Raw genomic sequence first — 23575 nt, 5'->3', positions numbered from 1 at the left:
ACGTTAAATAAAAGAAAAGAAAAAATAGTATTTTATTAGTGTTTAGTATTTAGTATAGTATTTTTCTGAAATAAGGAATAAACTGCTTCTAACTGAATGCAATACCTCTCACCAACTGCATATCCATATCCACTGATTTGCAAGCACCAATGGTAAGCGATCCTACTCCACGCTTGCACGACTGGAAAAGAGCGAGCCAGTAGTCAATAGATCGCGCATAAGGTTGAACCACTCTTTTGCTTTGCTCATATACAGGTACACGGTCGTTATTCTCCTGCATTCATATGTTTCGCATTTTTCTGCATTGTTATATTGTGTAGATCGATCCGATGGTTGTCTGTATGTGGATGTATACGGTGTGGCATTCAACAACACAGCAGCTGCCTACATCGGGCCCCTTCGGTCTATCCATATACCATGTAAGACGCGAGGAGAGTGTTGATCTTTCGCGTTGTTGATGAAAAGTGAAATTTGGATTCCTCGGCAAACCCACCACCAGACTGGTACCTGCTCAAAATTGGTCAATTATACGAGCTGAGCAGGAGAGGTTTGAAAGGTGCGGCGCGGTGCGGACCATTAGATGTAATAAACAAAAAATTATTAACTGTGTGAATTCCGCCTTGTGAGTTGTTGATCGATCGATGCACGGGGAACGGTGAATGATCGCGGTCTTTAGCTGCACTAGGGATCGTTTAGGGTACAGTTTTTGCCTACAGTACCGACGGTGAACGAAGCCAAGGAAAACATGAGTGATTGTGACATGAAAATTCCATGACATATACGGGATCCCAAGAGGAAAGTTCTTGATGTTTGCTGTGTGTGTGTGTGTGTGGTGGAATATAATAGACACTACGAACGCGCTGTATCAACCTGTGTCACAGTAGTTTTTTTCGATTCGATACATTCATGATATTTTTTGTGGATATCACCAAAACGCTAACGTAAGCAAGAAGTGTTGTGACGTGACTGAAATGCAAATGCAGTGCCCTACAAAGCGTTTGCATATCTATTTATTATTTGAAGTGGCAAAGTGTGAATAAGACTGCTTTGACTGTGATTTCAATCGCAAAACATTGTTTATGAACAATTTGAAGATTCGTGGGAACAGGAGGTTAGTCACCTGGTCGCTCGCTGCAGTCGTTTGAGAAACTCGTCCGACCGCCCCTCGAATTCCAATCAACAATTTCATCTCCGAAATAATAAAACATCACATTTTATTACCCTCAGCCATGTAGGCATTCATTCATTCGATCGTCGTTTATTTTGTTGTAGTTGAAATAATGCCAAAGGCGACAGTGACGCCCTCAGACGTCGGAAAGTGCAACCCACAGGATCGAAAATAGCTTTCACGTGAATAGACAACAGATATTACGACAACTTTGCATCGGTACTCGGACGACGAACAGCAACAGAAATGAGCCTGAAGACGAGAGGGATCGTGTTCGCCACCTTTTTCGGTAGCTGCTTGATCGTAGGTCTCTTGGTGGCGGCACTTACCACCGACAACTGGGTGCAGGCCAATGCCAAGCGGTACAACTCGAGCGAATCGCAAGGACGAATCCATTTCGGGCTGTTCAGCGGCCAGAAACATCTGAACGTGGCGTACGGCTGGCGGAAGCACGACATTGATGGTAAGTCAAGCGGGTTGTGGGTTTTGTAGCTTAATGGGTGGGAATCAAAAGTGCGGTGATTTCTGTAGAGAATTCAGACCTTCGAAAATATTAAGGGTGCATGAACGAGAAATTTTGAATGATGCTTCAGATGATTAGCATGTTCTAAGTTATGATTCTAACTTGTAGAATTCGTGGGCTACGTTGAGCGGTGTAATTAGTCGTTAAAGCATAGGGAGCATGCAGTAAGTACGTCATGCAAAATTTAGGGAAAATCAACAACACCCCTCTCCCCCTATCGTAACGTTTTCCCTATAAACGAAACGAAAATCACTTATTTTATTCATGTGTTTCACTTATACATTTTTGCCAAAACATCAGCCTTATACATTCCATAAGACAACCCACATAGGTCCTATAAGAATGCATAAAAGGTATGTGTGACCGCTTATACATTTCATTTGACACATGATCTTCATTAACTTTTTGCAAGGCGTCTGCTTATAAGTTGACTTATACATTTTATGAATAATCAGCAATAGAAATGTGCCAAAAAGTATAAGGAGATTTCTATCCGTGTACCTAATGCATTGTTTCTCTCACACCACTTAGAGCGTTACTTAATGGATGCTCCATATTGTGTGTGCCACGGAGTGAGGGTTAGATTCTACGATATCACAATCACAAGTAAGAAACATCGATCGATTGTCTAGTTCATAAACAAACAAATCGATTGTCAAGTATCATAACTTCACAATGAACAAGAAAAGTTTCCTACTTTGCTCAGAAAATGTCGCGAAAAATACCAAAACTACGTTGTCCTGTCAATAAGAGTCCCAGGGCTGTTACAACAGGCGCGGATTTCGCGAATTTCGCGGATTAGTCGCGGATTTGAACTTTCAGCCGCGAAAATCGCGGAAACATTAAATGATGTCGCAAAGGGACTGATGTGCTGTCACTAAAATTGTAGAATTCATTGTAACCTTTCCGTCCCGGATTATTTTGCTGAATCAATTTTGTTGTTCATTTGGCTCTCAATTTTTATCAGTTCAAACCAATCATCCTGCAAATAATCGAGAAATGATCTCAATTCCATAAGTCACACCGGATTTACAAGGAAATTCTCTGGGTCTGTCCAATGTGAAACATTTTCCTTTTTTTCCAATACCAACATAGCGTTTTTCGTTGTCAAATCATATACGAATCGTATATATGCGAGGAATTGCCATGTATACCGGATATTCTAGTTTCTCCAAATCGTCCTTGAGTTCAGTTGATTTGTTCTACTATATCAACTAAGGCTGCAATAATGTCTGTAGTATCGAAATATGTCCAAACAGATTCAAAATGTCTATGTGAATTGTACCCGACCTATTGCTATGTATACAATATGTTATTGGTTCTGAAATCATTATGGAGATCAGATTATTTTTCTACTAGTTCTACTAGTTTCAAGACTAATTCAATATCTGTAGTATCGAAATATGCCCAAATATGCGATCCACCCAGTGTCTATGTGGATCATGCCAACCTATTTCCGTGTATGCCAAATGTTCTAGGATTTCCAAATCGATATTTCAATACTACAGATATTATCCTAGTCTTTGTTGATCTAGTAAAACAAATCAGCTGAACTGCAGGACTATTTAGAGAACCTAGATCATCTGGTATACGTGGAAATAATTAAACATTATCCACATAGACACTATGAATCTGTTTGGACATATTTCGATACTACAGACTTTGTCCCAGTCATAATCTAGCAGAATAAATCATCTGAACTCCAGAACGATTTCTTCATCTTCTTATTCACATTTCAAGTTTATTGCTTAGTGCATATTAGCTTATTGCGTGCTTTCAACTTAGTGCTCTAAATGCACTTCCACAGTTATTAATTGAGAGCTTTCGATGCCAATACCAATGCATGAATTCGTATATTGTGTGGCAAGCACAATGATACGGTTGATCAAATGATCTGATCCAAATTATCCAGGACGATTTGAAGAACCTTGAACATCTGGATTACTCGGAAATAGATCATGCATAATCCACATAGACACTTTGAATCTGATTGGACATTTTTCAATACTACAGACATTATTGCAGTCTTAGTTGATCTAGTAGAACAAATCAACTGATGTCCTGAACGATTTGGAAAACATATAATTTCCGGTATACCTACATAGTAATCACATATATACGATTCGGTTATGATTTGAAAACAAAAAGTGATAGTTTCATATTAGAAATAAAAAAAAAATATCATGAAAATGTCTCACCATTGGACAGACCCCAAGGAATTTCCGTGTAAATACACAACCGCGACGTGACTTATGAAACTCTGGTAATTTCTCGATTATGTGCAGGTTGTTTGGTTTGAATCGAGAGCCAAATTAACTACAACATTTAGGACAGCAAAATATGTCAGAGACGCAAAGGTTAATTTTCAAGAAAATTTGCATTTAAAATGAAAATGCATTTTTTGAGAATTTGAATTTGAGAAAAGTATAGATTGGATTCACTCAGTCTATTGGTACTACCCCGAGACTGAATAAAATTTTCGTCAATTTCCACATTTTCCGGCAGATTTTTAGGTTTTCCACAGGAAACCATGAGACAAATTTACTCATCGCTGAGTTCCTGCACTAGTGGCGATTATGAGTGAACTAAACTCAAATTTGGGTCGTTCTCATTCGCCGTGTAGAGAAAACAAATGCTCAGCAGCGTTTTTCTCAGCTGGCTGTTTTCACGGATGGGACAACTATGCTAAAAAGGGCAGTTCAGGGACTTTTTTTGATGATGGTCCCACCTCTTACCCCTACAAAGGTATGAGCTGGACGATTTATCTTTAAGATAATCAAATATGACATTTTAACCAGGTTGGCAAACAAAATCGAACTGGTTTCAGTTGCAGATATAAATTCCCTCTAGAGTTTACAGTTACTTCACAGCGATATAAATGTGGAGAAGTTCAGGAGTCCACCTCTTAGTTCGCCTTTTTGTCCACCTAAAATATTCATAAGTATTACAAGCAATCAAGAGTTAATGAACAATCAACAAAGCATCCTATTACACTAGCAACCCCGCAATCTGATGCTATCATAATTTTCAGCAATGTCAGGAATGCTCACGAACCCCCAACATTTGCCAGAAAACTTACTACTAACTCAAGGTATCTTCCAAATAAACTTCAAAATTGCATTTTTTTTTATCAAATGTTAAATTCAGTCCTCTATATCCGTAATACGCGCGCGAGGCTCAAACCTTTGTAGACTACTTTGTTTTTTTTTTTTTTTTTTTAATTAATCTACTATTAAATCAAATATTAAAAATCCATCATCACCCTCGTGGCGAACAGAAATAGTTTTTGCAGTGCTAAAATAATTATTAAAAAGTCATTATGACAGCTATCCATATAAAATAATCCGTTAGAGATAACTTCGTCAAGATACATAATTTGTCAATTCATAAAAAAAATCACTGGATAACTGTTCAAAAGACAGTTTTAACGTGTGAAATGCAGTGTCTTTTAAATTCTGTAAGTGTTGCTGAACGTTTGATATGTCTAGGCATCGAATTGAAAACATTTATTCCTTTATAATATAATGAATTTTGTGAAGCACAAGTCATGAAATGTGGTGTTCTTATTTCAACCGCGTTTCTAGTATTATATCTATGAAAGTCACTTCCTCTTTCAATTCGATCACACAAATATCGAGGCAGCAAACCGTTAACTACTTTAAAAATGAACACCATAGTCAAATATACAATGCTTTGCTTGGGACTTCAAGGGCTCGTCTAAAACATCTTGTCTAGAAATCCATACAGACCGAAAGATGTCAGTGCAAGTTCGGATACATGGAAAGCTCACAAAGAATAAGGAGCGATTTGGTGTGCTCCGATATGTAAGCAGAGATATGTCCAAAGCTTCGTCGATTGCTCCTCTCCCCCTCTCGAACCTTCTTGACGGTGCGTTTGACGGTGTCCACAAAACGTTCAGCCTACCCGTTTGACTGTGGCTGGAACGGGGCTGTTGTAATGTGTTCTATCCTATTCGCCATGCAGAAGTTGGCGAATTCAGCGCTGGTGAACTGTGTTCCATTGTCTGAGACTAAGATTGCGGGCATCCCAAGACGAGCGAATAGTCCACGCAGAATGCTGATGGGAAGTGATACGCCGAGTTTGTACCACTTCAGGCCACTTGGAGAAGCTGTCGACGGCGATGAGATAGTATTCGCCTTCGACTGGACCGGCGAAATCGACATGAGCACGTTGCCATGGACCAGATGCTTTGGGCCATGGGACAGGATCCGAATGAGTTCTCGGAACAGGATACAGCCATCCACTAGACTGAGCGACTCCTGCCTGGCTTGAAATCGCTTGAGTTCCATTCTCGATGAGTTGCGTTTGTGGCCAACCATCTCTGACATACCGGAACACCTTGCGAAGGAGTGGATCGGACTGCGTACCCTGAGCGACGACTCTGAAACTGAGAGGAAGAGCGTTAACTGTACATGAGACTACCGCCCTGATATATTCCTCGAGACGGATACTGGCGATGACGTAATCTTGAAGCATGAATGAAGCATCAGCCGACACGATGATCTCCAGATTTGAACTGTAGTGAGTTAGTAGCAGATCCGAAGAGAGAATTCGCTTGAAACTGTCGAATGCTTGCTGACACTTCTTGTTCCACTCGAACTTTGCTTCTGACTTGAGCAGGCTGGGGGCGACCCCCGGCGTAGTGGTTAGCATCCACACCTCTCACGCCAAAGTCACGAGTTCTAATCTCACCCCCGGACAAGTCACGAATGACCCAAGAGCGTTAAAGTGACCATAATTTAAAAAAAAAACTTGAGCAGGCTGTCTAGCGGATAGCGCAACATCCGCATATTCGGCACAAACTACCCTTAACTCCAGAGCAAGGCTGGTAGCGAGTCACTTTTTTCAAGTCAGTCACTTTTTCTTGTAATAAGTCATCATTTTAAACTTTTTTTAAACGTGAATTTATTTCAAAATTGATCATTCTTCTTGATAGGCCTACATTTTGTTCTAGTTTTGGGCAATTAGAAGTTGATGACGTTAGTTTTTACGTTTAATTGTTCTTCTCTATCTACAGGGTGTCCAATCATTTGGCTAAATAAAGTTCCCTTAGTTTTTTAAGGTTTTTTCCATAAATTTGGCGGATAATTTCCAGGTTTATAATAAGAATACTGTTTACGGAATGCGTTAAAAATAACGCATTTTAACGCAAACGTTTTTAAGACATGACAATCAGTTTTAAAGAAACAGCTTTACTATCAAATCCATTAAATGTTGAAGTTGAACATTATTATTTGACGTTTGTGGAAACTTTAATGAAGTTCTATTGATCTCAGAAAAGCAAGATCTAAAGATCTTTGAGGAAGTCCCCGAAACTTTAGCCCAGACTATTGAATTGGTTTAAACATCTATTAGCGTGAATTTAGACAAATTCAGGATAGTTCCATGAGAATCAGAGAAATCCAGAGAATTCCAGGGAAGTTTAAATGTGTTTACGAGAATTCCATTTATTTTAAAGCAGAACCGATATCGTCATTAGCGTTGAGAGTTTTAAGGAAGCTCCGAGAACATCAAGACAGATCAGAGAACTAAAGGGCAGTTCAAAAAATTTCAATTGCAGGAACCGGAATTTCCGGAAACTTTGGTTTGCTCAGAGAAAATTTCTGGAACGCAATAAAAATTGTATGAACATCCGGAAAATGTAAGAGTTATTTCAAGGGTGTTATATCATGGAAATTTCGAGATCTAAAAAAATCGAAAATTTAGCTAAGTTGATTAGAGAACATCAACGAAGTTCCATTAAATAAAATAAGGCGAAAACTTTTAGCAAGCACCGATATTTTCAAGAAATTCCAGAGACCTTCTAAGAAATTTAGATAATTTTAGATTGTTTCATTATATTCAGTTAAGTTTCAAGTACTTGGAGGACGATTGGAAGGCTAAAGAAGTTCCTGAAATTTCAGAATAACTTCGAAAACTTCACAGAAGTACAGAGATCTGCAGAAACATTTCGAGAACTTCATTAAAGTCTATGGAACTTAAGGAAAGATCCGAGAACTTCAGGAACTTTTATGGACATTTCGGGAGTATCTCAAATAAGTTTCGTAAAGCTCCAAAAACAGAGGAAATTTCAGGGGAGTTCTGTTCGATTAGTTTCACTAAATTAGCGGGAAATTTCAAGAAGTTCCCAGATTTTCAGAGAACTTTAGAGATGTTAAGAAAATTATTGAGGTTTTCACATAAGTTCAGAAGTTCACGCAAGCTTAAACATTTTTAGAGCAGTTCAATTAAATTCATGGTAGTACAGTAAGCTTCATAAGAACTGCAAACACTTTAGAGAAGTTTCGAGAACTTCGAGAAAGATAATAAAGCTCTAAACAACAACATAACTTTGAAAAATTCAGTGAATTGTTAACACTTTAGAGAAGATTCATGATCTTTAGGAAAATTGTGGAAGCTTTAGAAAGTCCGAAAAAGTTTAGAGAAGTTAAAAAAAATGATGAGAAGTATTGCTAGCATCAGGTTAGATTCTCAAACTACAAAAGAACTTCAAGGCATTTTAATTAACTTTAGGAATATTTTGGGAACTTTCAAGTAGTTATGAAGACCTCAGAATAGTCCATTCCATATGCAATGCAGATTTCTCATTCGCTTGGAGTTTACTATCTTAGGCTCAGGCTTCACATAAAGTCTAAAATTCCTCAGAAGTACCATGAAATCAGATTGCAGTTGATGTTTTTCTCGTGGATTTTTTCCCAAAACTCCCGTGCAATGAGGTCCTTAGAAATTATAATAAAATTCCATGAGCTTTAAAACTGTGTAGAAATGTTAAATGTTTTTATTTCAAAATGCATTCTTAGCAAGAGAATTATTAAATTTCCTGAGTAATGATAAGATTCCCTGATACTTCCAGGTATTTTCAGGAAAAATAAAATTCTTCACGAATTTCCGGTTTTTACAGGTAGTAGAAGCTTGGATGTTTAGTCATAAACTCTCTATTGAATCTTTCGATTTAAAGGTTCCTATTGTTCATATTTATGAGAATCTAATTGAATAAGTCTAATCAGAACGACTAATTTTCTTCCCTTAGGTCACTTTTTTACAAACATTAGTCACTAATTGGTCACTTTTTTCTTCAACATGGTCACTAAAAATCACTATTTTGACAGCATTGATCGCTACCAGCCCTGCCAGAGATGTCAGTGGGAGGCGAAAGCTTGGTGATTGCCTCGATTTTCGTTGAATCTGGGCTCAACCCTTGATGATCGATGACATGGCCCAGATACCGAATCTGACGTTTGTGGAACGAACATTTTTCAGCTCGAATCGTGAATCCGAAATCCTCGATGCGCTGTAGAACCGCTTTCAAGTTGCGGTCATGCTCTTGCTCGTTTTCGCCACCGACTACGACGTCGTCCACAGAGCCGGATGTTCCCTTGAGACCGGCGAGCATCGTATCGATGAGCTGTAGAAATGTTCCGGGAGCAATCTTTACACCCGGTGAAAGGCGATTGTAGTGGTACAGTTCACGATGGGTATTTACCGTTAGCATACCACGACTTGCTTCATCAACTTCCACTTGCAGGAACGCATCGGAGAGATCTATCTGGCTGAACACTGTACAATTTGCCAGCTTGGCGAAAATATCCTCCGGAAGTGGAAGCGGGTATTGATGAGGCTGTAAAGCGGAGTTCAGTCCCGTCGAATAGTCTCCGAAGATCCTAATCGAACCATTCGTTTTGCGTACCACGACTATCGGAGCAGCCCATTCCGAATAATCCACCGGCGAAATAATGTTTGATTGCTCTAAGCGATCGAGCTCTTGATTCACGGCATCTTGCATTGCATACGCCACTGGACGTTTCGGACAGAAAACACTCTTCTTTCAGCTCCAACTTCACTTTAATCTTATGGCACAAAGCAAGTTCCTCACTGAACACCTTCGGGAATGTTTTCTTCAGGCCAATAGCAGACTCAGGCGCACTGGATACCTGACAACAGAATGTGTCCCGGGTGACGGAATTGTTGGTTAGGTTCCCAGAATAACAAAATCACGCGAAAACCGACGACAAAACCGACCCGATCGTCGCCACTTTTGTGTTTACGGGAAACTCGGTATGTGAATGAATTGTCTCCCTATATACGGAATAACTGACGTGCACATTAACTGATAAAATAGAATTTATTACTTAGCTAAAATACATGCGTCATTCTACATTTATGCGCTGTCACTCGAGAGCTCAGCGTCGCAGGGAGCGCATTCGCAGGTGTTAGCACTCCGACCGAATACAGCCGTCTCTAACATATGGTAAAGGGTGTCCACGATGAAATTGCCACACTATGAAATTGCTCTAACTTTTTAACCGTTGGGTAGAATTTAATGACAATTTGGGTGGATTTAGTTCATAGTGCATTATTTACATCCTGCAAGTTTTAAAGTCCTGTGATCAAAACTCGCGGAAATGGAGTCGAAAGAACAGCTCGTGCGTGATAAAATCTTGCGCATTCATCACGAGAACAAGGATCTCTCGCATCGTTCCATCGCTAAAACGTTGGGAATCGCGAATTCCAAGGTGTCGCGAGTGATTAAGCGGTTCGAGGAACGGTTGACCACCGATCGGAAGCCCAGAAGTGAAGGAAAAAGTATTCCGTACAACACCAAAAATCACAACCGCGTAGTTGGGGCCTTCAACCGAAATCCGAACGCCTCCGTTAGGGATGTGGCTAAGAAGCTGCACCTAAGCCGAAGTTTTGTCCAGAAGGCCAAAACTAAGGCTGGGCTTCGAACGTTCAAGGTACAAAAGGCCCCTAATCGCGACGAGAAGCAGAACAAGTCCGCCAAAACCCGTGCCAGGAAGTTGTACCTCAACATGCTGACGAAAGTTGAATGCTGCATCATGGACGACGAAACATATGTGAAGGCCGACTTCAAACAGATCCCCGGCAACCTGTTTTTCACGGCCAAGGATAAGTTCAGCGTTCCGGAGCATGTCCGCACTCAGAAGATGTCCAAATTTGCGAATAAATTCCTGGTTTGGCAAGCCATCTGCACGTGCGGGAAGCGGAGTGCACCTTTCGTGACCCAGGACACGATGAACGGACAGGTGTACATAAAAGAGTGCCTCCAGAAGCGGCTGCTTCCTCTCCTGAAGGCCCACAACGTCCCAACAATCTTCTGGCCGGATTTGGCCTCATGCCACTACTCCGAGGACGTGTGTGGCAATTTCATCGTGGACACCCTTTAATTTAAAAATCAGAACTGTAACTTGACTTCTGGATATGCGATTACTTTGCTTGATGGAACAAACTGACTTGATGTTGTTTTCACATTTTTCACCATCAAAGTCTATAGTTTTATTACATAATATTAAAGGAGATGCCAATTGATAGTGGATAGAATTGTTATTGAAATTAAAAGCCGTATACCAGTCTTATATTGCGAAAAGGACCGTTATCGGGCTAACAGGGGGAGGTTGTTCATTGAAACTTCCGGTCCGCTTCGTAGCATAGTGCTTGCTAAGAGGTGCCAGGTGGTAGCCCACTGATTACCTGACGATCGGCCAAATTTGGAAGAAGTCTGCATTGAATTGTCTCACATTGTAATATTCCGCCCACTATATCACAATCAATTGCGAGTAGCTGAGCGGAATGGAGACAAGGAAAGCATTTGGTACAGGACCAAGTCTCTCCCGGCTGGCGCCAAAACAATGAACCTGGAAGCAACTGGATCAAGTTGTCATGGGGCACGAAATGATCCTGTTGCATGACTTGGAGCTGTTGTATAATTTCAGGTGTTAAGGTGGTTCGCTGCCTCTGGATAGTGGGTTTGACGGTGGTTCAGCAAGAATAATATTGAGACATACGGGAATGAGACAAACGTGTCAAATAAACTGCATTGGTAACGAAAACACAGAGGAGCGTACACCTGATGTCACACACTAAGGTGATGGTAATAAGGTCGATGATAATATGACATTTACACAAAAGCGGAGATCAAATCAGATTGGTCAACGTACCAAAATTCGAAACTTCGATTATAACGTGGAATCTGTGCAGCATCAGTGGAGAACACTCAAAAGCTGCAGGTCTCATCAACCGCTGCCTGCGGTATATAACTTGTGGCTGGTGGCCTCACAAATGGATCTCAGATGTAAATGTCATCAGAAGCCGATAGCAATAGAAACGAAGTCTGCAGGCAAGCGTTTGATTATGAATTAAATGCGCCAGAACATCGCAGCAAAGGCAAATCAAATACTTAGGCGGCGGAGCGTCAACAAGGAAATTAAGCAAGCCGATAGGAATTTGACCTGGGCCCAGGCCAAGCAGCTGCCCAGAATGGAAGTCTTTCACGTTGGCCCTGTGCACCTCTGGAGATTCCCAGGTATTTGAGTACGACGACGATGGACGTTGCCCCTTGGAACGGAATGAAAGCGAACAAACCTGATGTTGCACAACAAGCCGGCGTGTATTTTTTTTTAATTTTTTTTCCAGCAAAACAACAAAATTCTCTATCTCTCTTCTTTATTCTTTTAATCTCTTACTATCCCCTAATCGGACGCTAGTGGGACCAAAAAGCCTGCTAGTGAAAGGAAAGTCGTAAAGACTAAATTTCCGTAGGTTCATGCCTGGCTTAAGTGCAGATCGGTAGGCAGCAGCCTGCCAGGGTGTGAACTGAGCAATAACAATAACAGGGTGTCTACCCAATCCAAGGAATCAAATTCCCTGAGTTTTCCAGATTTTTCCAGGTCGGATGAAAAAAATTCCAGTTGCATACAAATTATACACATTATTATTTTATCTATTTATCCATCTGGAATCCCTTTTATGTACTATTGTACTTATTGATTTATGTTATTTTCGATTGTTTAAACTTATAAGTCGGCACAGCAAAAAAAATATTGAATATTACAGCAGAACAGATGCACATAGGTTGTTTAATATTAATTTGAACAATTTATGTTTAGTAAATGCTCCAATAGTGGAGGTACGTTAGTACAATGTGCTTCTATAGCGGCTTAGGGAGACTCTATAAGCCACCATAGGAACACATTGCACTAAAGTACCTCCACTATTGGTGCATTTATCCTACACATAATTTGCGAAAAGAAATTATATCCATGGGTGTAATATTGTATTTCGTTTTTGCAATCGCATTAGTTATTCATACAGTTGCATGCATTACGTCAATCAATATTACATTCTTTATTTTGTATTTGTGTAGTATTTTTTTAATTCAAGAATATAAATACAAGTAAGAAACCTGTCTATACTATTTCGATAAAAAAAATTTGATATATCAATTTGATAACAATATGCTTTCAATAACAAAATATTATTTAGATAATATGTTTGAGTCCAACTCTGTTTGGAAGATCAAGACAGAATAAATCATGGTTTCACATGTCTAAAATCTCTTAAGGTCCGTTTAGACTATCTGATTTCTTGGTCTGATTTCGACCGCCGCCATAGTGAAAAATCTGCTCGAATTTACTTTCGACACACTTTGTCGAACCCCCCTGTTTGCTGGTGTTCACACTGCTTGCACATGTCGAAAGAACTGACAATTTAGATTTCAAAACAAAACTGTATCAGGAAACAAAAGTAAATACTTCCATCATGAATTACTCATGAATGAGAAAGAGAAGGTGAACTTTGTGGAGTAGGAAATTGTTGCTCAGGAGGAACACCGGCAGGGATCTGGCTCATCTTGTCCATCTTTAGACAAGCTAGTGGGAAACGTTCTCACTAGATATACCTGATTCCTTGAGTTCTGAAAATTTCTGTTAACAACTCAATTTTGCAAGGTCTTCAAAACTTCTGACGCCCCTGAAGTTTTGTTTCTGTTCTCCGGTAAAATTTCTTTAAAGATCAACAATCTTTCCTGACAATCTGCAAATTTCTCGGTAGTTCTACAGATTTCTTTGAAGTTCTGTGTGTTCTTCAGAAGTTCTGCAAATTTTCCTAAAAATCTACAAAGTTCCTGAATCCCTGAAGATTTAAGATCCTTGAAGATCAACAATTAAATCTGATGTTCACAAAATTTCTAATAATCTACAAACTTCTCGAAAGTTCTGTAATTTTCTCTGCAGATTTTCGTGATTCAATGAATATCTGCAAATATCTCTGAACATCTGTACAATTTTCTAAAAGATTAAGATTTTAAAGATTAAAAGATTATATAGAAATTTTTGAGCTTTCCGGAAGTTTTAGGAAGTATTCTGAAGTTTTTCTAATTTTTCTGAAGCTGTGCAAATATCTCTAAAGATCAGTGAACTTACCTGAAGTTCTGTAAAAGTCTTTCAAAATCCAAGAACCGCAGTAAAATTCTGAAAATTTATTCAAACATCTGCTAATTTTTGAGTAGATTTACCCTCTGAACTTTTCTGAAGTTCCTAATATTTATTTCAAATTCTGTAAATTTTTCTAAAGTACTTTATTTCTGCTCTAAAGATCTACGAACTGCCATGAAGTTCAATAAATTTCACAGTAGATCTCCGAACTTTTCTAAAGTTCTTTAAATTTCTTTGTGGATTCTTGATCTAAAGATCGTGTGAGTTTTGCTGAAGTTTTGCAATTTTTTCTAAAAACGTACGAACTTTCTGACGTTCTACAGACTTCTCTTAAGGTCTACGGACTTCTCTGAAGTTCTTTAGATCTATCTATTTCCGACTTCCATGGAGTTCTGCAAAATATTGTACTTTTGTACTTCGCTGCGATTTGTTTTTGGAATTGAGGTGCTTTTCTGATATTTAACGAATTTTTCTGAAGATCTCACATTTGTGTGAAACCGTGAAACTTTCTGTCAAATTCCTGCAAATATCTTTAAAGTTCTGTAAAGTTGTCTTAAGCTCCGTAGCTCTATTCCCAAGATCTACAAAAAAAAAAAACTTGAGGCTCAATAAATTTCTCAGTAGATCTGCAAACTTCTCTGATGTTTTGTAAATTCCTCTCGGGTTATCCTGAAGATTTGAAAATTTCCTTGAAGATTACCTAAAGTTGTCCAAATTTATCTGAAAATATTTGAGCTACTTTGAAGTTTAAAATGTCTCCTACAAATTTTCTTGAAATCGTGTAATTTTTTTTTTTTAAATCGCCGAACTTCCCTGAAGTTTTGCAATTTTTACTGAAGATCCATTAACATTTTTGAGATTCTTGTGTTTTTTCAGAAGTCCTGTAATTTTTTTCAAAGTTCTGTAGCTTTGTTCTGAAGATCTACGAACTTTTCTGATGTTGAATAATGTTTCGAGGATCTCCAAACTTCTTTGAAATACTTTATATTTCACTGTAGGTTCTTGGACTTGTCTGAAGTTATGCGAATTTCCCTGAAGATTTGCAAAATTTCGCTTATAGTTTTACAAATCAATTTGAAATTATTTTTGCTTGCTTGAAGTTTTGAAAATTTCTTTGAACATTTATCTGAAGATCTACGACCTCTCTTGTGATTTTGTTTCTATGAATTTCTTTTAATTACTTTTAATTTGTTTGCAGTTCTGTTCTCAAGATCTACGAACTACTCTGAAGCTCAACAAATTTCTCAGTTGATCTCCGACCCTCTCTGAAGCTCAAAAAATTCTATGTAGGTTCTCAGACCTGCTTGTCAGATGCTTGTCAAGTTCAGTGTCCTTAAGAAACGTTTCGAGAAACTGAACGAAAAACTTCTTTTGAATTACGAATGAAGTGATAGGGGAAATGACGGCTTCGGCATGACAGACTATTTTCGGCAACCCAAATTGAAACACTATTTTCACTGGATTTTCTTACGAAAACACTTCGCTGAATGCATGCAAACGATTCTTTATGCTTTCAGCTTCAATTTGACTATATTTTTACCACTGAGAAAAAGCAATATAGCAGGGTTTTCTTGAAATGAAACACACGCACTACAAATTGTAGCTGATTTCGAGTTGCCGATAATAGAACAGCAGATTTACATGCAGTTCAAATGGAACGGTTGCCGAAGAAAAACTGGTTGCCGACAATACTCGCTCTCACTAGAGAAGATTGGAGCTTTGTAAAAGCGTTTCAAAACAGTTTTTGACAATTCTTTCGACTGAAATTGTTAGAGCAGCTGGCAGCAAAAGATTGTAAACAAACCAATACTGCATATGTGTTCGTTCCATAGAGAAAAAGGCTATAGAAAGAAGGTCGCTGCTTAGGTTGCCGAGAATACGTAAATTCCCCTAATTGGAAACTTCCCTGAGTGGAACCAAAATTCCCTGAATATTCCAGGTTTTTCCAGAAAAAATAAAATTCCCTGTGAATTCCCGGATTTCCAGGTTTTTCCAGGTAGTAGACACCCTGAATAACAATAACAAAAAAGGACCGTTATCGGGCTAACAGGCTTGGTGGTTATTTGGGTAGTTGTCTCATTCGTTGCATAACCCAAGTCCTGTGTAAATATGAATTAAAAATTATGCCATCGAAATGAACTGGAAATGACTTATTCCGGAAAATAGCATTCAGGGTAATGGTCCTACTATTGAATCCAGCAAATTTTTGGAATAATGTTCTGCAGTTTACTCTATAAATATCGATCACTAAACAGTAACTGACTAATTTTCCGATTCTGTTTCCAGTACTCGCCGTCCTCCGCGATGAACCGGACGTTATGAGCTATTGGTTATGGCTCGGAGCAGCCATTGGCACCGGCCTGGGAGCGTTGGGCGGTGCCGTTGGTGCTGTAGCTTCGGTTCTGAAATCCTCATCGGCATCGAAAAAAACCGGTACGATGGTGGTCCTGTATGCCAGTAATATCCTCGCGGGGATTTCGCAAATCATATCGTTCGCCTGCTGGGTACTCCAGTTCATCCAACATCTCCAGCACAATGTTCTATTGACGGATGATCGAAATAACAACTGGTACAGCAAAGGATTAGCTTCGCTGAGCACCAGCTTCTACTTTGTCGTCGCTGGCATAGTGATTGTAATGATCAACATCACGCTGCTGATTGTAGCCACCACCATTGAGAAGCGGGAACGGAACCGAGTGCTGGAAGTGCCCACCGACGAGAAGACTCAAGGGGCGATCATGCTGTACTGAAATCGATACTGCCTTGAAGGTGAGATGTGAATCTACCGTTATTATTTTGAACTTCATACTCTGGTAAAACAAAACAATCTGAATTTAGAAAGTAATTTTCTACGAACTCATCGCTGAAGTAACTCAAGTTAGCCATACGTTGGAACTAAAGATGAACAAATCATTTTTTTTTAATCTAGAATTTAATGCTTAGGTTAAGGACAATGCGTCGAATTGCCAATCGTGAAATCGAACTTGTAATTTTATTTTTGAATTAAAAATCGTCTTTTAAAAAACAAAACTAAAACAATGATTTTGACTAGAACAACCCGAAATTACACTGTTCTGCGTTGCGCTGCCATTCCGCAGACCGCTGTATCCACTATCTTTAATCGCACACATACGGGTCAATCAATTACTAATATCACAACCCGTTATCAGACTGATAGCCAATTCGTCTCCCCTATTCGCGATGCAACCTTCCTTATCGAAGCCATTCTTTTTTTCAATTTATGTGAACACTTCCACGGCGTATGACTCAAGTAGTATCAAATCGCAGTATCTGTTTCAGCTTCGTACAGGAAGGAATCCTTGCTTGAGCGTAGCTCAAAGTGATGTGCCAGTTTACCTGGTCTAGAATGTAACTCACACAATATGGCTAAAACCAAGTGGAATATCCTGTTTGCAGCGTTCGTCCTGTCGTGCCTTTCGTTGGCCACTCTCATCGTAGCATTTTGCACTCCATACTGGGTAAGAGCCCGAAGAGTCTGGTAGATAACCTAACAATATTAAACGCTGAACTCTCTTTCCCTTTGCCCCCAACAGGTGGTCTCGCAGGCTAGCGAAAGGACGGCCTACAAGAACAGTGAAATACAATACGGCCTTTTCGCTGGATCTCTAACCAGGAACGTTCTAGCCACTCCAGTACCGTACGATCTAATAGGTATGTCACTGAGTAAACTATCAACGCAACACATTTGTTGTCTTATCGGCTCCACTCATCATAAAGTGGTCGCTCAATAGCCCTTGCACCTGTGTAGATAATATTGGAAATATTTTGCTTTATCAGTTATCTGTGTGTACGAGCATAATGTTTGCGTCTACAGCTGCCAGAAGGAGGAAGCGATGCGGGAAGCAGAAGTCGTTGCATTGTTGGCCGGAAATAAGCCAGCCGAATGTCCTATATCGAACGCTAAGTCGCTCATCACAATGGCAGACTACGAGATGAAACCTTCGAATTCCGATCGAGCAGCAACTCCCAAGGACGAGTTTATCAATGCAGGTCTCTGGTTAAGTACGGTGATATTCCTTGGAATAGCGATGATATTTGCCGGCGCTTCGGCTAGCTTTGCAATCATTAATGTACTCTTCAATCCGGTCGAGCCGTTCTTCAGCGTGTTTGGACTGTACATTTGGAACGGAATAGTGATAGGATCAACTGTGCTGACGATGATACTGTGGGGTGCCTTGTACGGATCGCAGTTAAGTGCCAACATTGCCATCACGGATACGCTTACACCGGAAGCACCGTACAGTTCGGCGAACCTCGCCTCGCTGGGAGCGAGCTATTGGGTTCTGTTTATTTCGGTTCTGCTCCATAGTGTAAATGTTGGACTGCTGCTGTGGCGACAGTATGAAATAAATAAGGAACCGCCACCGACGACGATCGATGTGGACAAGTCCGACCTTACGATTATTATGTTTTAGTGTTGGTAGACGGTGGGAGTAGTACAGACTAGAGAGGGTATAGCATAAGAGAGGAGCGGATTGGCTGGTTTTGAGCCAAACGAACTGTTGAAGCCAGAGCCAATCGAGCAGCGCCTATCTTGATTACATTGGCGGTGTTACTAGAAATCACTTCGGCATAGGTTGCCAAGGCAGTTTGTTTTGAATGCTCTCCGCTCTTATACTAGACCCTCTCTAGTACAGACACGTTATTGGATACAGTTTGAAATGTGATTTTCGGGGTTTAAATTTTATTATAAGACTCTTAGGAATAAACGTATAAGGCCGGAAAAAATCATAAGCTTTTTTCTTGTCAACCCCCCCGTCCACTAAAATTTTCTGAAAATCATCATGAGGGGGAAATAAAAAAAAATATTGAGTATTGGTCTCCTCTCATTGCACAAGGCGCATTTTATGACAGACGAATTTCACACGATGAATTTTACCATTTAGTGCGTCAGAGTACCCTTTCGAGTTGGCAAACCGATTGGGACACTGGAAATCTTGGATAGTGGTTACATTCAATTATTCCTAATGTTTCTTCGAGAGCGTGGTTTAAAGGCTTGGGCTTAAATCGTGACTTCATACGCGTGATGAGTGACTTAAGTCCAACCACTACTCGCTAAATGCGCATCTCCATAGAATAAATCTCGTGGACAGCAACATCTGTCGGTGTTGAAACGGTTACGATGACATCGATCACGTAGTTTGACAATGTACGGATAATGACGCCGCCATAGAGTGACTGTTGAATACCTCCGAAGTCCACGGACATGTCTGCAAATGTCTAGTATAAGAATTTAATTCCTTTGTCTTTCGTTTCTTTTTAATGGTTTTTGTTTGTACTATATTGTCACCATAACCGGTCGAACTCAAGACGAAGCTACAAACAAAAAACAAAAATGGTATCTATAAAAATGCTACAAATTAAAATTAAAAGTTTCTCGAATTTGGTAGTTTCAACTACGAAAATATTCAAAGTGAATTTATTTTCTATCATTTGAAAGTTATTTGACTATCGACACGTAATTTTAAAAGTTCACATTTTAAAAACAAAAATTGTACAAATCAAGACCAACAATTGAAAAGGTCTCAACTCCATTTTGTAAACAAACCTTGTAAGGCCATTTTCTCGCGAACCGAAACCTACATTCTCAAACCTAACACATAATCGAGTAGAGGAGAATTTCCCCTACCTGTTCATTTTGTCGGTTTGCATTAGCGGACTTTGGTTCGCGAGAAAATGGCCTTACAGAGTTTGTTTACAAAATGGAGTTGAGGCCGTTTCAATTGTTGGTCTTGAAATGTCAAAATGACCTCCTGAAAAGCTCATTGTCATTGTCCAAAAATCTAATAGGGCATATAAGGTAAGATACTAGAATCCAACCGCAGAAAATCAATTGTGCTTTGTGCACTTCCGAAATTCCACAACCCGTGGAACCGATTCCGGTACCGGAGTCAGTGAAAAAAAAAATGAGTTTTTCGCAGAAGGTAAGATTGCTACTACTGTCTACATATTTCGAGGATGATTTTGAACATGAAATTGAGAATTTTTCAGATCGCCAGCATCGTGGGACGTTGGAGCCGAGACGTTTTTGGTGGCTATCAATAGGGATTAGAGACTCCGTTCTTTCCTACTGGTAAAATTCAGACGCCCGATCGCCCGATCCATACCCGGCTTTGGTGCTTATCGTCGACCAGCAACGAAAGCAAGATGCACTTCCGTTCGACCAAGTCCGCTGCACGTTGAAACCTCGCATTAAGGAGAAAACCTTCATTATCCGCCGAAGACGACTATCTGTTCCGAGATAAATATTGATTATTTTCTGCATGCATCATAAAAGCAATTAATTTAAAAATAATTTGTAATTGAGATGAAAACTTATACTAATTGCGAAGAAATACCCGTGTTTTGAAGCAACACTTTTCTAACGTCTATCTAAAAGGGTTAGGTTTTCAGTTTGACAGTTCTACAATTTGATTTGAAAGTTTTAACTTTTAAAATTACTAATATGTTAAACTTTTGATTTGACAGTTGGCTGACTTTCGTTTTGAAAGTTAAGTACTTTCTACCAAAAAGAACCAATGCAAACTTTTATTTCTACCAACGGTTTTTTTTTTACATTATCAAAGATATTTTTTCTATAGAACCGCACTACCGTTCATACTGGCGACAACGCTCTGATGAGACAACGAAACCCCACCCCCAAGCTCCTCCTCTGATCCTATCCTTCGACAATGTACCCCTCCAACTTCGGGTAAGCCGCGAGTATTCGGCCCAACTCCTACTAGACATAGAATTAAGTTAATTTTGTTACTACCAATGAACAATCAATTATCGGCTCCGTAAAGCTAACGCGATTGAGCCTTGCAAATAAACAAACTGGATAAAAAAAGCAAAGCAAATTTTTTGGGTAAAATTTCCGACATTTTAAAAATACATTATTGATCATTTATTTAAATACAAGTATAAATATCTTCCACTATCCAATACGCCTCCTCCACCAGAACGGGAGCCGCTTCCAGTGGTTTCATTGTATGGCAGATTCACCAACGGGGGTCGGTCAGAGCGCTTCCATTGCAGCAATGGACGCAAAACGTGGTCATCACTCACACACTCATCACGAAACGGTTGCTTTCCAAAGTCGTCGACGCATCGACTGAAAGAACTGCTAACGAAAAAACAATGAGGACGACCACACAACGGTTGCTGCCGAGTTAACAGACAATCGCGTGATCATATCTGTTTACAGTTCCAAGCGAAGTGAAATTTTGTCAATTAAATTTTTCACGCTGGCGAAAAATCGAGTATTTCATATGAAATTTTCACTTCGTTCCAAAACTTTGACGAAACTGTGGATCCTGTGATATAGGGAAAAAATGAAAATCTTGGACTTCTAAAACATTACAAGGAACCAGGAAAATATATCAACATTTGATGACAAATAAATCGAGATCATGAACAAACAATCCCAGCTTCCGGAACTGACAGATTTTATACAACGTAATTACTCAAAATAAAACTAGAGTTCTCGAACATTGATAAAAATGATCCAAGATTTAAATTTTGTGGACATTGAAGATAATCGAAATTTTAAACTCATCAGGTACACGAACTTCGTGAAATTGAGACGTAGATTCATATTTATCTTAAACCAATCAGAATATTAACTGTATATAAAACCAAAAGTTACTTCTTGATGAAGTGTTTGATTTTAGTTACAATAAGGTTCTTACATTTCACGTAAAAAATGTTAGGCATGTATTTTTGCGGCTAATACACACAAACAACGAAAATTGTATTAATAAAAATAATGCATTTTCATTTTAAAATTTTCCCAAAATTCTTAGTTTCAACAGCAAAAATATTCAAAATAAAAGTTGGATTTTTTAATTGAAAGTTTTTCTTTTACTTTTGACTCGTGATTTTAAAAGTACATATTTTTAAAACAAAAGTTGTTCAACTGTCAAAAATACCCCTCAGCGATGTTTTTACTGGCTGCACTGGAATCTTATATGCCGCCCTTTTCACTAGTCTGGCCGCTGTAAACATGAAATCCAGATAAGAAGCTACAACAAGAGTCATGTTCTTTTGTGGGATACCAGAAACTGAACTGTTATTAGTTAGATATTCCGAAATTATTCGCTGCTAGAGACCCTCGTGGAGACTCATGTGAAATTGACATTCCAAATGGTAAGTAAACTATTTTCATTGTTATTGTTATTGGATTTTAGATTTTAGATTTCAGCTTATGAAATCTGTCAGGACGACATCACGCCAGGTTTCGGTATCGACCTTATAAAATTCCTGTCGGAGAAGGATCAAACCCTACTACAAGCCTCGGAAAAACGAAAATTCAGCTTTGATTGGGAGAAGGACGAAAACCCGCTGCCCGTAGAATCCGTCACCAGTTGGTACTTTCTGCAAATGGAAAACAATACCAAGCTTGCCTTGTCAGTGTCTGGATTATGTGTTCCTCGTATCAACCCTCACTTACCGGGATGTCTACCTGTGTCTATCTGTGAATTTCGTTACATAATTGTTAATTAGTTTAAAAGGAAATGAAAATAAATACATTTTTGATCTGTTTTGCATAAATTAAATATTGTTTAGAATTTAAAATGAAAAAGTGATATTACAATGAAAATGCATGTTTTTAATTTCAAAATTTTGTTTTTCTATTTAAAATGTTATTTATTGTTTCAACCACAAACGAAGTGACAGACGGAGCGGCTCGAAAACTTTGGTGACTAACCTGCTATTGCAATTTTTCAGTGTACCACACGGCAACACCACTACTACTGGACTGTACCACATGGCAACACTACTATTAGATTGAACTAGCATTTTCACCAAATGTACTAGAATGTTTTGGTTCTATCTCATTCACTCTACTCAAAACTGAAATGCATAAAAAAATGACAAAATGATACGCACTCTTTGCACACTGTCAAAGAATCATTGTACACAAAATGAACTTTGTTCAAATCAAAACAAAAAAACTAACCCATCTGGTGGATGATGGCACAAGCTTCCAAGAAAATTCTATTACAGTGAACCACATTATTTTAATGGATTTCTTCGCCAGTTAGTCGTCTGTAACTTCGTTTGTGGTTTCAACTATATCACATTTTCAAACCGAAACTTTGTTTTGAATTGAAAAGATGCCAATTTTAAATCTACCACTCCCGAGCTTTTAATTTGACAGTAGTACAATTTATTTTGAAAGTTTTAACTTTTGAAAGTAGTGAGCGGTCAACTTTTGCTTTAACAGTTGGCTGACTTTTGTTTTGAAAGCCAACCGCTTTCTACCAAAAAGAACCAATGCAAACTTTTTATTCTACCAATGGTTTTATTAATTTTAGCAACGACTTTTCTTTGTGTGTACGAAAATAAAAGTTTCAATTTTCCACGGGCCAACCTCTAGATTTGTGCCGGTGAGAAAACCATTCTCTTAAAGTTTTAGCTCATTTGGTTGTAGGATGAGCTGGCGCTTTTAGTTTGAATTTTGTATGGGGATTTTTGATAAAAATCAAGCTTGCAAATGCTGATTACAGCTAAAATGCTATTTTTCGGATTTATGAAGCTATTTCATATTTTAATGGTAATTCTTATTTAAAATATGCAAGAATAGAAGGTAAAATATTTGTATGATACATAAACCCAGACTTGTAATTA

General features: G+C 38.9%; 2 protein-coding genes across 4 annotated transcripts; both read left to right on the top strand.

Moving 5' to 3' along the window:
- Nucleotides 1–556: 556 nt before the first annotated feature.
- On the top strand, nucleotides 557–16724 carry LOC135699227 (uncharacterized). Of its 3 annotated transcripts, none has more exons than XM_065219431.1 (3): nucleotides 557–582; nucleotides 1273–1631; nucleotides 16229–16724. In XM_065219431.1, the coding sequence occupies exons 2-3, from the start codon at nucleotides 1415–1417 to the stop codon at nucleotides 16690–16692; spliced, it is 681 nt and encodes a 226-aa protein (XP_065075503.1). In that variant the 5' UTR covers nucleotides 557–582; nucleotides 1273–1414; the 3' UTR covers nucleotides 16693–16724. The 3 variants fall into 3 exon arrangements, with proteins under 3 accessions (XP_065075503.1, XP_065075502.1, XP_065075501.1); XM_065219430.1 differs by lacking the exon at nucleotides 557–582 and adding an exon at nucleotides 904–1111; XM_065219429.1 differs by lacking the exon at nucleotides 557–582 and having other exon boundaries at nucleotides 904–1631.
- A 517-nt stretch (nucleotides 16725–17241) lies between these two features.
- LOC135699216 (uncharacterized) lies at nucleotides 17242–18678 on the top strand. The gene is made up of 3 exons (XM_065219419.1): nucleotides 17242–17421; nucleotides 17497–17614; nucleotides 17741–18678. Exons 1-3 carry the CDS (start codon nucleotides 17326–17328, stop codon nucleotides 18376–18378), a joined length of 852 nt encoding a protein of 283 aa, XP_065075491.1. The 5' UTR covers nucleotides 17242–17325; the 3' UTR covers nucleotides 18379–18678.
- The last annotated feature ends 4897 nt before the right edge of the window (nucleotides 18679–23575 follow it).

Source organism: Ochlerotatus camptorhynchus, unplaced genomic scaffold, assembly GCF_037179485.1.
Source record: "Ochlerotatus camptorhynchus isolate MF236.1 unplaced genomic scaffold, CSIRO-AGI_Acam_v1.1 ptg000104l, whole genome shotgun sequence".
NCBI lineage: Eukaryota > Metazoa > Arthropoda > Insecta > Diptera > Culicidae > Ochlerotatus > Ochlerotatus camptorhynchus.
This window is presented reverse-complemented; position numbering and strand designations above follow the sequence as displayed.